The sequence below is a fragment of the Anabrus simplex genome, chromosome 7 (assembly GCF_040414725.1).
Source record: "Anabrus simplex isolate iqAnaSimp1 chromosome 7, ASM4041472v1, whole genome shotgun sequence".
Lineage (NCBI taxonomy): Eukaryota > Metazoa > Arthropoda > Insecta > Orthoptera > Tettigoniidae > Anabrus > Anabrus simplex.
The window spans coordinates 167,234,262-167,249,643 of record NC_090271.1 but is presented as its reverse complement, the minus strand read 5'-3'; the positions used below and the strand labels follow the sequence as shown (position 1 = coordinate 167,249,643).

The following is a 15,382-nucleotide window of genomic DNA, read 5'->3' as shown; positions in this document are numbered from 1 at the left end:
CACTGTGAGGTACTGGGGCAGTGATGGCCACCTCATCATCACTTATTGCCTGCTCTTCTAGTTGTGGTGCTGTAGTTATAACCACCTCGTCCTCATGCTCATTATCCAGATGCTAAGAATTTAGAGCCTAATTTATTTTTCAAATTTTACACTTAGTTCATCCCAGATTCTATTGTTAATTGTGTGTTTGTGCATTAGTTTTCATGACAGTTGTGTGTTTTTACATCTGTTTAGTTATTAGATGTATTACATTAAGGTTGAAGATGGCCAGCCAAGGCCAAACCTAGTCCCTAGTTCTTTTTGTAATGTTTTTTGTTTGGGGCGTCGACTTATGTGGATCTTTTGCCCCTACTGGCACCATGTTGTATGAACCTGCATGTTATTGGAATGGCGGTAGTGTGGAATGTTGTGTGTGAGGAAAGGAACATTAAGGAAATCACAAACACCCAGTCCCCAGGCCATGGATATTAATAATTACTTTGAAAAACCCCTGACCCGGCTGGGAATCGAACGCGGGGCCACTGGGTGACAGGCGGACGCGTTGCCCCCTATACCGTGGGGCCGGACAATCCCTAGTTTAGTAATGTAATTCAATAATATTGCATAATATAGTATTGAAAAAGGTGGACCATACAACATTAATTTAATAATTATTATTGTAATCACAATTCAATAAGGATCAAAACCATGAATTTTATATCCTATGATAAGATTGATCTTGACAAGGCCTATCTACATATACCAGTAGATGACGACTTGTAGAAGATTTTGACCTTGAATACAACGAAAGGGCTTTTTAGGGTAATGAGATTATCTTTCAGTGTATCATCAGCACCAGTGTATTTCCAACGGTTGATGGAAGCTTCACTTAATGGTATTCAAGGATTAGTTGTGTATTTGGATGATATTCTTATCAAGGGAGCTTCAGAAGAAGAACATTGGCATCGCGTATATCTGGTGGTTGAGAAGCTAGCAAGTAAGGGCCTACAGGTAAATCTGAAGAAATGTGAATTTGCAATGAAATTGATTGAATATTTCAGTTTCAGAATAGATCAAAATGGTGCACACCTCACAGAAGAAAAGGTAAAAGGCATCAAAGAAGTGGCTACACCACAAAATTATTCAGAATTAGAGTCTTTTCTAGGACTACTGAACTTCTATGACTAGGAGATAGTGTTCGAATCCCACTGTCGGCAGCCCTGAAAATGGTTTTCCATGGTTTCCCATTTTCACACCAGGCTGTGCCTTAATTAAGGCCACGGCCACTGCCTTCCAACTCCTAGTGCTTTCCTATCCCATCGTCGCCATAAGACCTATCTGTGTCGGTGCGACGTAAAGCCACTAGAAAAAAAACTATGATAGATTCTTGCCAAATAAAGAAACGGTAGTGGAACCTCTCTATTGTTTATTATCTCCAAGAATGCTACGATGGAGTTTGACTTTAGGGAACTATGGCTATCAGATGGAGCATCATCTTGGGATTTAGGAGAAGCTTACCCTGAAACAGCATATGTCTTGCTGTTGGAGGAAGCTCCACCAGACTCCCCACTAACAGCCAAACACATAGCGAAAGCTATAAAGAATGACTTGCTCCTTTCAAGAGTTACTAGGGCAGTACTTCTAGGAATGTTAGAAGATCTGCCTGTCAATCAGTCATTGGAAATTACGGTGCTAAAATCTCAACAGGCAGCCCTATCAATTCATTGAGGATGTCTCCTGTGGGGTAATCGAGCAGTAGTTCCAAAGAAATACAGAACTTAGGTACTTCAACTTCTTCATAAGGTTTACCAAGGGATTTCTAAAACCAAAGTCATTGCATGCAGCTACATTTGGTGGCTTGGTATGCATCAGGATATTGAGTTGTCTGCAGTGTGTGGAAGGATGGAATGAACCTCCAATGGCCGAAGTTATTCCTTGGGAAAGAACGTCAAGGCCTTGGTCCAGATTACTGTACACATAGACTTCTGTGAACCAACAAATAAGCATATATTTTTGATCTTAGTGGATTCTTACTCGAAGTGGTCGGAGGTTTGTAAAATTGGAGGCATGATGACAGCTTCACAGTAATAAATTTCTTATGAAATACATTTTCCACTTGTTTTAGTGTCAGATATTGGAACAACATTTAAATCACAGGAATTACAAACATTCCTTGAAAAGCATGGAATAAAATATTGTTACACTGCCCATATCACCCAGCAAGTAATGGTCTGGTGGAAAGAATGGTACAAACAGTGAAGAGCCAGTTAAAAAAAATTCAAGTCATCTAACTGGAAATGGAAATTGGCAAATATATTACTGGCCCTGAGAACTACACCATCTGCAGCAACTGGTCTCTCATCTGCTGAGATTCTGATGGGTCATTGTTTGAGGATGATGTTGAATAAACTTCACCCAGACTCAACAACAATTGCTGAAGTGGAAAAGCAGATATCAGCAAATGAAAAGATAAATCGAGAACTGAGACGCTTTGAAATAGGAGATTCAGTATATTTCCGCAAATATGGCAAAGGAAATAAATAATTACCAGGTACGGTTGTCATAATACACGGTAAACATCATTATACAATTTGTATGAAGGAAGGAACTGAAGTTTGTCGACATACGGACCAACTCTGGAGCAAGAAAGTAACAACAAATACTGTGGATGAGACTGAGTTGGAAGAGATTATGCCAGAGCAAATTCGAGCTATTTCAAGAAACTATGTTACAAGAAAAGATGAAAATGAGGTGGCCATAGCTACAGCATCACAACTAGAAGAGCAGGCAATAAGTGGTGTTGAGGTGGCTGTCACCGTCCCAGTACCTCACAGTGAAACCGGAGATGACTCTGCTGGAGAGGCAAGTCTCCGATGATAGAAGTGGCAGAGTAAACCTTCTAGTTGGCTGCGAGATGAAGAAAGGGGGAGGAAATGTCAGAGATGATCACAGGAGCCTTAACCGGAAACACTACCCAGAGGGCCATGAATAGTAGTGGTAAATTTACATTTTTTTTCCTTTGATACTAACCAGAACATCACAAACACCTAAATGTCTAAGTTTTCCTTTGACCATGTTTGGAGAATAACATCAGACGGATTCAGAACTTTCTTCCCATTCCATAAACGTCGAAAAATTGTTCCTCTTATTATCGAGTGTCCAGCCCCTGAATCAATTTCCATTTCTATTCAGTGCCCATTCATCTGCACTCTCCTCTTATTTGAGTTTGTAGATGACTGTATATTGAAAAGGTAAGTAGGATTTTCCACAATGTTCAGTTCTTCTGTAATGTGACATGCCTTTGATTTCCAGAAAGAAGAAGTAACCTTCTTATTATCATGATAATTTCTGCTTTCTATATTTTTCTTCATCAGGCACACCCTTTCAAGTTGCCCCATTATGTTTCATTATTTGCAAATTGATTTTTCATGATGGTACATTGCAACAGGATGATTATTTCCACACCAAAAACATGATCTATGTTCATTTAACGGTTCAGAACATTTGTTGTCTTTTGATTCGACTCGAGGAGCAGGGGTATGCTTATCTTTTAACTCCGTTAAAGTTTTTGAGGCAGATTCATCCGGCAAAGCTTCCTCATAAACCTTTTTATACGTTTAATGAGAGTCCGCGAGGAGATGGCGCTGGAGCCGTTCGTCAGACATACTGCAAATTAATCTGTCGAGCAACATTTCTTCAATATAACAGAACTCACAGTGCTCGCTTAATTGTCGCAACTCCATTAAATAATCTGCTAGTGATACATTAGGTAACTGATCACGTCTATTAAATTTAAATCTTTGTATATATTTGCTCGGTCTCAGGTTGTAATGATTTGATAACAACATAAGAGCATCACTGTACGATAAATCACTTACCTTGTTAGGAGCTGCTAATGAGCGGAGTGTTGCATATGTAGTTTTACTGCAAGCTGAGAAAAGAATTGCTTTCTTCTTTACCTTGGAAGTAATACCATTTGCTCCAAAATAGAATTCTAGTTGTTCTGCATATGTCTCCCATGGTTCGGATGATCCTGGTAAGAATTCACTTACAGAACGAACTGTACCAGTAATAACCTGCATCTGAAGCCCATTGCTGCTTTCAGGATTAGATTCGGTCATTTTAACAATAGCCTTCTGGGTAGTGTTTCCGGTTAAGGCTCCTTTGATCATCTCTGACATTAAATTTACAGCACAATATTGCAAACATGCAGATACATAATATGTATGTTTGGTACAGAAAAAAAAAACAAACACAATCATGTAACTGGGGAAATTCCACTCATAGAGTTCTAAAGATAAAATCTGGTCACTGTTAGTGATAATCCCCAGAATGGTTTTCTCGCCAGCTATCCCTGATCAATTGCTGGCAACTACTAACTTAATGTCCAGGGCTACCTTTACAAAGCCCTTAGGAAAGTAAAATAACACCAACTAGTATTTAGACAATAACCAAGTGGGGTGGTCGCATGTGTTAATGTGCTATGGCTATGGAGCCAAGCTCTGCATTCTGGAGTCAAGTGTGTTCGAACCCCACCGTTGGCCATCCTTAGAAAATTTTTCTGTGGTTTTCCATTTTTTAGTTCCAGGCAAATGCCAGAACAGTTCCTATCTATGGGCCACAGCCGTTTCCTTCCACCTCCTTATCCAGTTTCATTCATGATCATTCATTTCATCTTCATTAGCTCCTCAAATGAGGTTGGCATCAGGAAGGGTACCTGGCTGTAAAACAATGCAATATAATTTCATCCCACCTTATCCCCCAACCCGTATCAGGAAAGGGGATTAACGGGGTAGACATACATACATATAGTGTTTTTTTTATTTTTTTTGCTAGTTGCTTTACGTCGCACCGACACAGATCGGTCTTATGGTGACAATGGGATAGGAAAGGACTAGGAGTTGGAAGGAAGCAGCCATGGCCTTCATAAAGGTACAGCCCCAGCATTTGCCTGGTGTGAAAATGGGAAACCATGGAAAACCATCTTCAGGATTGCCGACAGTGGGATTCGAACCCACTATCTCCCGGATGCAAACTCACAACCGCGTGCCCTTGACCGCACGGCCAACTCGCCCGGTCATATAGTATTTAGACAATAATAAAGTTAGTCCATGGGATTGAAGTCAGTATTTTATCTGATGTAAGTAAGTGTCGTATGGCTTTTAGTGCCGGGATATCCCAGGACGGGTTTGGCTCGCCAGGTGCAGGTCTTTCTATTTGACGTCGTAGGTGACCTGCGCGTCATGATGAGGATGAAATGACGATGAAGACAACACATACACCCAGCCCCCGTGCCATTGGAGTTAATCAGTTAAGGTTAAAATCCCCTACCCGGCCGGGAATCGAACCCGGGACCCTCTGAACCGAAGGCCAGTACGCTGACCGTTCAGCCAACGAGTCGGACATTTTATCTGATTATTGAGAGAAATATTAGCAAAATCTGTAAAACCACATTTCAAAAAGCTTCTATTCTCTTTCTTTCTGAGCAGGTTATCGTTCTTGCTTCACTTCCGTTTACTGCCACATTCCATACGAAAGTCTTCAAAAAAAATCTTTCTAATTCCTATATCAATGTTCGAAGTGGACAAATTTCTTTTCTTAAGAAAGGCCTTCCTTGCTTGTGCTAGTCTACATTTTATGTTCTCCTTACTTCTGCCATCGTTAGTTATTTTACTACCCAAGTAACAATATTCATCTATTTCCTTTAAGACTTCATTTCATAATCTGATTTTCCTGCATTACCTGACCATTCAGTTGCATTCCATTACTTTTGTTTTGGACTTATCGGTATTTACTTTCATCGTGTACTCCTTCCCCAAGACTTTGTCCATACCATTCAGCAATTTCTCCAGATCTTCTGCAATCTCAGATAAAATAACAATGTCATTGGCAAATCTCAGGGTTTTGACTTCCTCTTCTTGGATTGTGATTCCCTTTGCAAATTCCTCTTTGATTTCCTTTACCACCTGTTCTATATAAACATTTAAAAAGAGGGGTTGGGAAGGCAGACTGCAGCCTTGCCTCACTCCTTTCTGGATTGCTGCTTCTTTTTCAAAGTCCTCGATTCTTATCACTGCAGATTGATCTTTATACAGATTGTAGATAATTTTTCTGTAAATGATATGTGTTAAAATTTTTGCAGGCGCGAGATACTAAACTAATGGTGCGATAATTTTCACACTTCTCAGCACTGGCTTTCTTGGGAATAGGTATAACAACATTCTGCCGAAAATTGGATGGCACTTCTCCTGTACCATACATCTTACACAGTAAATGGAATACCATAACCTCGCTGTGCTGATTTCTCTTAAGGCAGTCAGAAATTCTGAGGGAATGTCATAAATTCCAGGAGATCTCAATGGAGAGGCATATGGACCTACACTATTGTGGTGGGCACTGGCTTGGTGGCTATCTTGACAACAATAATTCTTTCACTATGCTGGTTGTAGTAACTTACCCGCTGCCTTTCTTATTCATTACTAAACCGACTCCTGCATTTCTCCTGTTTGATTTTGCGTTGATAATTCTGTAGTCACCTGACCAAAAATCCTGCTCTTCCTGACAGTGTACTTTACTTATACCAACTACATCTAACTTTAGTCTATCCATCTCCTTTTTTCAGATTCTCTAACCTACCACAACGATTGAAACTTCTAACATTCCATGTTCCGACTCGCAGAATGTCAGTATCCATCTTTCTGATGATTGCCCCCTCTCGTGTACTCCCCACCAAGAGATCCGAATGGGAGACTATTTTACCTTGGTATATCTTACTCGGGAGGAAGCCATCATCAGTATAACATTCATACAGAGAGCTGTATGTCCTCAGGAATGAGTTACAGCTTTCAGCCGTGTAGCAGTATCAACACAGCTAAGCCATGTTAAGTATTATTACTTGGCCATATCAATCATCTAGACTGACGACCTTGCAAATTCCTAAAGGCTGCTACTCCCCTTTCGATGAACCATTCGTTAGTCAGGTCTCTTGATAGATACTCATTTGATATGGTTGCACCTGCAGCTCAGCTCAGCTATCTGCTTCATTGGAATGTGCAAGCTTCCCCAGTGCGGTCACATGGTTCACAGGAGGGTACCCTTCATATTAAATAAAATTTAAACATTAAATTAAATATTGCTAAAATATTATTATTGTTGTTATTATTATTATTATTATTATTATTATTATTATTATTATTATTATTAATGTGCCCCCCTTTTTTTTTTTTCAGGATGACTTCTCACTGGTAGTTGCTGTTGTCTTTTCTTATACCAGTTAACAGCTTTAGATGAGGTTGTGGGGTATATTAATTAACAGGTTTTGGTTTGTGGACCATTCAGTTGAACAATGAAAGCAACATTGTCAACATTTTTGTATTTATAACAATTATAAAGGTGTTATAAAAAATAAAGAATGATTATTTGCTAGTATTATATTATTGCTCTAAATAGCCTGGTTGTATTGTATTATTAGTGAATAGGAGAGTATTGATCATTAATCAATGACATAAGCTGGTTTTCTTACATCAATTATAATGTAATGTTTTATATTTATACTGCTTGTAACTTTCTTTAAATTAATGAATACTGGTAGGCTATATGTTATCCAAAATAAGTCTTAGTTGTGATATACTTTGTACAAGATGTATTAATTCCCTGTGATGTATTTAGTTCTGTTATTGGTGACTGTTTAAAAATCTTACAGATTGTTACTGAAATCCATTGAGTTTGTTTCCAAACCTTAAGACTGTCTTCTGTTCTAATTCACATCAGCTAAACCAAATATTATATAGTAAATTATACAAGGAAGATATGAAAATAGTAGAAATAAAATATCCCAAACTTCTTGAGAATATGAAGGAGTTTGTTTAATAATATGATATAATATTGTATCTGACAATATAAGAACACTTGTCCAATATTACCAGTTAACTTGAAGTATAAGAACTGCATAGAACTGACCATAACAAGAGTCAATCTGAAGTGCTTCTCAGACAGAAATTCACTGTCAAGGAACATTTAGTTTATAGACCTAGGCCTACACACAGCTTGGTGGAAACAAACGTATACTGAAATTTGGCAACATTTCATACAGTTCAATAACAGTGGAGATGCAGGGCAATAAAGATTTAGGTGAACGCTGCTTCTTGTAGAGAACAGGCATGGTGGAAGGTGAGTCATAATGGTCTTTGAGTATTCGAGAGAAGACCTTTGTTGTTGAGCATTATTTCCATTCATATGAAAGTCACTCTACGGGGGGGGTTCTAGTGTGAAATACATGCTGATCTTATTCGAGAGTTCTAGGTATCTCTTCCAACAAAGCGTGTCCTTTTGTTGCTAGTGGCAACATTTCTTCAGTTGGAATCAGTGTTGTCAAAATCTATCTGGGAGAAAACGATCAGCCACAAGCATTCAGGGTTAATATTTGAGGGGATTCTGCGATCACCAAGGAAAAGTCAGTGATGTATTGCTAAAGAACAGGGAATGAAGAGTACATCTGTGCAGGCACTTATCCATGAACTGAGAGCTTTTTCATATCTTATGCAGGTGTGTCATAAGTTAAATGATGTGGACAAGAATGAAAGGTTGCTATGTGGTGCGCCATCTCTTGTGATGGCATAATTGGTTCCCACTTTATCAAGAATGATCAAGGAAATTAATTTACCATTATTCAAGAGAGGTACAGATAACTAGTTGTCTCCAAGTTTGTGTGTGAAGCATTTTTAACAGGCTCAAAATCTGTATTTTAACACACAATAGTTTCAGCGGGATGATGTGACACTACTAGAGAATCCTTACAGTTTCTGCAGCATCAGTTATCTCAAAGGAAATAATTTCCCATACCCTGCCAACTTGCCTGATCTCCTCACCCTACCAGATGCTTATTTATATGGAATGCATGCCTACCATGATTCAGTGGCTCATGATCTATTGATCAGTTGAAAATGAACATCACACGTGTATTGCAGTTTGTTGCATGGGCCACAACTGCAGTGTTATTTAATTTGCAGAGTCACTAAGAAAAATGTTAGGTGTTGTATGTGCAACATTTGGATCATCTAAATTGTGACCCATTGCGGCAAAGTCAGCAATGGAAAATTTACTGCAGAGTTGAACAAAAGCATCTGGGGTGATAAAATTTCATTTCTTTGTTTTGACTTCTTACCGTACCTGTGGGTCTTCGTAACAAACACAAGTTACACAGCAGTTCGAATCTTTGCTACTCAATATCATGAAAACTTTGTACAAGTGATAAGAAAATTACTGAAAGCTCTAATTGCATTTTTCTCAAAATGCAGTTTTCTCAATAGTAACAGTCAATAATTAATATCTTTTGGAGAATTGCACCTAGAACCATGAACACTTTGTTAAATGCTTAGTATTTTATCCCTTTCAGACCCAAGACTAAGTGGAGAGAATTTGTTTTTGCAATTTTCATTGTTTAATACCTCAATTGATCACAAAAACCTAATAAAGTTCTTGCAGCAAAAGAAAATCTTATTCCATTGTTGTTTTTTATGACCCACACATTTGTGTGGGCTGGGTCTATACTCAGTAGTTTTAGTGGAGAACTAGTGAAGTTTGTAAAGTTCACTTCATATTTATTAATATTAATATAGCAATAAAATATTTTTTTCTAGAAGGAGATTGAAGGTAGATATAATATACATGTTCTACCACATCAAATTTGTTTATTGAAGGAGATTGAAGGTAGATATAATATACATGTTCTACCACATCAAATTTGTTTATTTATTTATCTGATATACACAATAAAAGCAGTGAGAAATTGTCCCAAATTTTGAAGAAAATAATAAATAATCATGAAAAATGCTTACGCATACTACATTGTTTCTAGTGGAATTCCCTGAAACACTTATTCTTACTTGTTAGGCATAGGTAAATATTACACTTACTACATCGCACTCTGGTTCGGCTGGATCAGCTGGTCATGCGGCCCATGCGCGCCGTCGGCAGTTCATCAACAGCTGGCCAGTGCTCAAAACCTTCGAGCCTTTTGTTCACACATGGATGTGGTGCACAGATCTTCTTGTTGGTGGATCTCTCTCTTGTTCTTCCTCCTCTTGAAAGGGCACTAAGTTGGTTGATGCAATAAGTATTTCAGCTAAGGCTAATTAAAATTTCATTAGATCAAGAATGTCTTTCTTCGCAACTCCATTGTATGCACCATCTCTCCTGTACTCCATCCATGCATTAACGGTCGCCAGATCAATAAGGTGAATAGCGGTTTTCAGTGTCCACTTCTTTGTTTTAACCCCTCAGTGCCGACCTCTATACGTGGTATAGACCCATGCATGGTTTCGCATTTACGGCTATAGCACGAAGAGTTTTGGTGTTATGGATATGCAAATTGTTTTGTTTCCAAGAAGACATTTTTGGGTTTATCAGTGTTCTAAATAAGAATTGAAAAATCGTTAAAAGTCTAGTTGCTTTTGCAAGGATAAGTATTTGTCAATTATGTCTGAGCACCAATCCCTGCTTTTTAATAGTCCGTTTGCTTCATTCTTTCCCACAGAATAAAATAAAGAAATGATGATCTGAGAAGTTTGTCTTTTCATGTGATGTTCTTTGCTCTAATTTTGTTTTAAGAGTGCGGTTTATTTATTATATTTGTCTTTATTTCTCAGCTTGTAGTCTTTTCGTAACTCTCCACGAGTGCTCTGTGTAGGCATCAGTTAGTGCTGCTTTCTGTCATACGACACGAGAAGCAGTTGTACATGGTATATATCTTGTTTGAAAGACGATTTATCGACCTTTTAATCTGAAATATGTATCGAGTTGGTTTGATTCGTCATAAATGTTATTCCCCTCATTCAGTTTTGTCCTGCCGCTTTTGGTCCCGCTGCAGCTTCATCAGCTTGTGTGATGCACCGTGCTCAATGGCTAGCTCCTGCTGAGAGTAACGTGCTTGAAATATTGTATAATTCAAATGAAAGTTTAGTCGGAAGTAGTAGTGGCAGTATTAGCAGCAGTGATAATGAAATAGATGATGTGGCTGTGGCCGATGCAGTGGTAAATGATGAGAGTGACGATGAAGAGGAACCAGTACTTGGAAATTTCGTGTAGGAGACTATAGATACGCATACAGGTCAAAGGGAAGTTTTCAACAGTGAATTATGATTCCTAAATTCTCTAATAATATCCAGACAAGTCACAGGGAAAAACACTGAGCAGTTATCTTATCAGTTTCAGCTGATGAAAGGTTTGTTTACAAAATACGCTTCTCGGGCGGGAAACGAAATATTCAAGGCCGGCGCGCATCAGATAATACAGTTCCAAGGTTGCAGGAAATACGTTTTATCAGGAAATTAGCACCCAAGAGTGAGAAATCCAAACCTCAGAGACGTTGTATCGCGTGTTCAAAACACGGTGAAAAGAAGACATCGGTGTACTGCTGCCAGGAGTGTGCCTTGGGTCTCTGTCTCGAAGAGTGCTTCGAACTCTATCACACGGAACTAAATTACTAAGGAAATGTGAAACAATTATGTAATTATCTTCATGTACATAGTTCTACCATAAGGAATTCCAAATTTCATGAATATCGGGCTACTGTTATACTAGTAGTAACCGCTTTAAGTGAATCAATGTATTTCGGTCGCGCGTAGTTGAAATCTCATCCGGCCGCGGGGTAGGAAGCTCTTTAAACGGCTGCGACACTGAGGGGTTAAAGAAGGTTCAGTACTCTTCCAACAGCTGATCGCGGGTATCGTCACCGCCCATCTTTTCATTGTATTTTCTGGGTACGTTTGGAATTGGTACTTTAATGTACTTCTTTTCTTTTTGTCCCATCTCTCTACTTCATGAAGTGGGGTTTCTCCATGAAAATTTGAGGCCATGGCCACCACTTTCGAGTCCTTCCATCGAATTAAACACATTCCAACACCTGTGAAACTAGGAACATGGAGGAGGTGGTACAATCATGAATTGACAACATTTATAAAGACCCACCTATTAGAAGAATAGTGAAATCAGCCAGATTGAAGTGGGCAGGGCATGTAGCATGGATGAATGATACGGAAGTACCTAAAAAGATATTAAATGGAAATCCAGGGGGACAGAGAGGACGAGGTCGACCGAGAACCAGATGGATGGATGGAGTTACTGAAGATCTTTGGGAAATGGGCTATAGGAATTGGAAAGTTTTAGTGTTGGATTGAGATAAAAGGCGGAAGATTGGTGAAGAGGCCAAGGTTCACAATGAACTGTAGAGCCATAGAAGAAGAAGAAGAAGAAGAAGAAGAAGAAGAAGAAGAAGAAGAAGAAGAAGAAGAAGAAGAAGAAGAAGAAGAAGAAGAAGAAGAAGAAGAAGAAGAAGAAGAAGAAGAAGAAGAAGAAGAGACAACTGGGGAACCATCCTTTCTTAATGCTAATCAGAGGGAAAACAAAGGAAGGGATCTGAAACTTCAAGAAATGAAGCTATCGGCCAAAGAGAGACAAGGACATGAAGGGCAAAAAAATTAAAGACTCCCTAGGCCTTGAATGTTCTAATACCATCAGAGTTGGAAAAGAACAAGAGTTGACCTGGTAGGTTTGATAGGATAGTTGAAAGTGGGGAGCCTGGCATAAGTAAGTGGAAGCAATGCTAGGATTCAGCTAAGGTCCCTGTGGTTGCCAACCCATGCTTCCCAAGTTAAGCATCCCTGGGGCCCCTTTTAGTCGCTTCTTATGACATGGATGTATTCAACTGCCCCTACCCACAGGGGGCCAGGCAGGGGATACTGTGGATGTATTCTGTGACCCCCACCTACAAGAGGATAAATGGCAAGAATGCTAGGGACAACACAAACACCCAGTCCCCAAACAAACTAAAGTTACAGTTAAAATCACATGATCCAGCCCGGAACCAAATTTGGTGCACAAACGCCAGGACACTGACCACTCAGCCATGGAGCTGGACACACTCATAATTCATTAATTGCATTAAATGTATTGCTTCTTTGTTGCCTCTGTTACTGTTATGCATTCTGTCTCAGCTGCTGAAATATTTAGAGGTTTTATTTTTCTTTCTAGATTACAAAGTATCAGTACCTCTAGCATTAATCCGTTAATGTGCCAGAACCATTGTCGAGGGGTAGCATGTCTGCCTCTCACCCAGAGGGCCCAGATTCAATTCCTGGTCAGGTTAGGGATTTTCGAGGTCCAGTCAGCCTGTGTTATTACAATTAAGGAGTTATCTGAAGGTGAGATGGCAACCCTGGTCTAGAAAACCAAGAGTAACAGCTGACCCTGTGTCACCTTGTAATCTGCAGGCCTTCGGGCTGAACAGTGATCGCTTAGTAGATCAAGGCCCATCAGGGCTGTAGTGCCATGGGGAGGATCTCTTACAGTATATGATTGGTGGGCCACAGAATAAGAAGCTCGGTTAGCATGTCAGTGTTTACTTGATTACTCACATAGCGAGAAAGGGTTATGACAACATGGGTCCGGAAACGTATACTTACAGATTTATTCAAACTTTGTGACACAAACTAATTTTAGTAATAATTTACATGTCCTCATGCAATCATCCAATCGTCTCATCAACGGATATCAAGAGTCCTCTTGCTGCTTTCCAATGTTTATAGTTAAAATATGCATACCATTGGCTTACATATGTTCTATTAGGATGTATAGGCATGGACAAATACATTAACATCCCTATTAAGTTTTGATAGAGATGTCTTGATAAAACAAATGTTTACATTCATCAACTTTAGAACTTGATCATTTGGCACTTTAACTGGCTGACAAGAACATGTTACATTTCTTCAGCAGTTCTTGATTGTATGTTATGTTTGCAAGCTGCCCTAACTGCAACACTCCCTTATGGCAAGCTGTTTTTTCCATCTTTACACAGTTTTGTTTCAAGATATGTTTATACTAGAGTAACTCTATTATCTCCTAATCTTACTATTCTTTGGGATGTTTGGCTGATTGTGCGTAAGTAATCCTTTCTCTTGTCATTATACTGAAGCTCTTCTACACTTATCCTTCTGCAGACAGACTTCATTTTCAGTGTTTGAGGCTAAGCATTATCTAGTTCACTATAGAGCTGACTGATATCCTCAAAACATGCTTTGAACACCCAGACATTCCTGATAGATTTCCTAAATTCACGCTTACTGTAGTTATGGTGTAGTTTATTACGGATCTAGTATCCGTACCCTCCCAAGTGTTGCAGGGAATAGAATGACGTAGCAACTGCTCATCTTAAACTAGCTCAGATGTCCAAGAATAGTTCTCCATTCCTGTTAGTTTCCAACTCCTCCAAATTTACTCATGACCTTATAATTATCATTCAGCTCTTTCCAATTTTGTAAATATCACCCATTAGTACTATTTTCTCTTTGTTGCTGTCATGACTATTTTGTCACTGAGTGGCTAGCAGAACTTTGTCTACTTCATCCTCATCTGCTCCATCATGTGGTGAGTATATTGCAAGAATTCTGGTCCTAATTCTTGCAAGTTCCCAATTGGGGTATGCTGAAAGAATCCACTTTCCATTTAATAACCCACCTAGGAATGTTTCCAGATTACGAGGGAAGATACAATACTTTCTTGTGTCCTTGTGGCAACCTGTGTTCATCAACATGTTCAATAAATACAGGACCGTTATGAACAATGCGTGAAATATGAGAGTGCATTTTAAACTCATGCTATACTGACACACTTAGGTACATGTTGCCATTGTCACCTTGCATGTCATAATGACATATCTTGATGTCCAGAGAATGTTTGTAATTTCAGTACTGTTTGTTCTGCCAGTACTGATGGTGGTGGTGGAGATTATATAACTGGGCAACCATACTCTCTTAACATTAATCAGAGGAGAAGGGGAAGAGTTCTTAACCTTCAAAGTGAGGTATATGAGGAAGAAAGGAAAGGGCCATGGGGAAAATGTGAACATCTCCCATGGTAAATTATTCCAATCCCTAATATAAATGATTCCAACTTTATCTTCATATTCTTTCATAATTTTAAAAAGTCCATTCATGCTTATTAATCTACTAACATCATTCCACACCATCTCTCCACTGACAGCTCAGAACATACCGCTTCGTCGAGCAGTTAATCTCTTTACTCCCAAGTCTTCCCAGGGTAAAGTTTGCAACATTTCATAATACTACTCTTTTGCCAGAAATCACCCAGAACAAATTTTCCAGTTCTTGAACCAAGTAATCCTGGTGAGGTTCCATATATTGGAACTATTTTCTAATTGGGGTCTAACCAGCAACTTACACACCCCTTCTTCATATCCTTACTACAACCCCTCAGCTGGGCTGTGTGGCTCAGACGGTTGAGGCTCTGGCCTTCTGGCCCCAACTTGGCAGGTTCGATCCTGGCTCATTCCGATGGTATTTGAACGTGCTCAAATATGTCAGCCTTGTGTTGGTAGATTTACTGG

At 39.2% G+C, this 15,382-nt stretch overlaps 1 protein-coding gene across 3 annotated transcripts in view; it reads left to right on the top strand.

Moving 5' to 3' along the window:
• Positions 1-7,642, top strand: part of LOC136877414 (uncharacterized) — a 59,173-nt gene extending 51,531 nt beyond the window's left edge. For all 3 annotated transcript variants that reach the window (XM_067151431.2, XM_067151430.2, XM_067151432.2), the window contains one exon: positions 7,209-7,642. In XM_067151431.2, coding sequence (XP_067007532.1) covers positions 7,209-7,227 — 19 coding nt within the window. In that variant the 3' untranslated portion in view covers positions 7,228-7,642. The remainder of the gene's footprint in view (positions 1-7,208) is intronic.
• Positions 7,643-15,382: the final 7,740 nt, after the last annotated feature.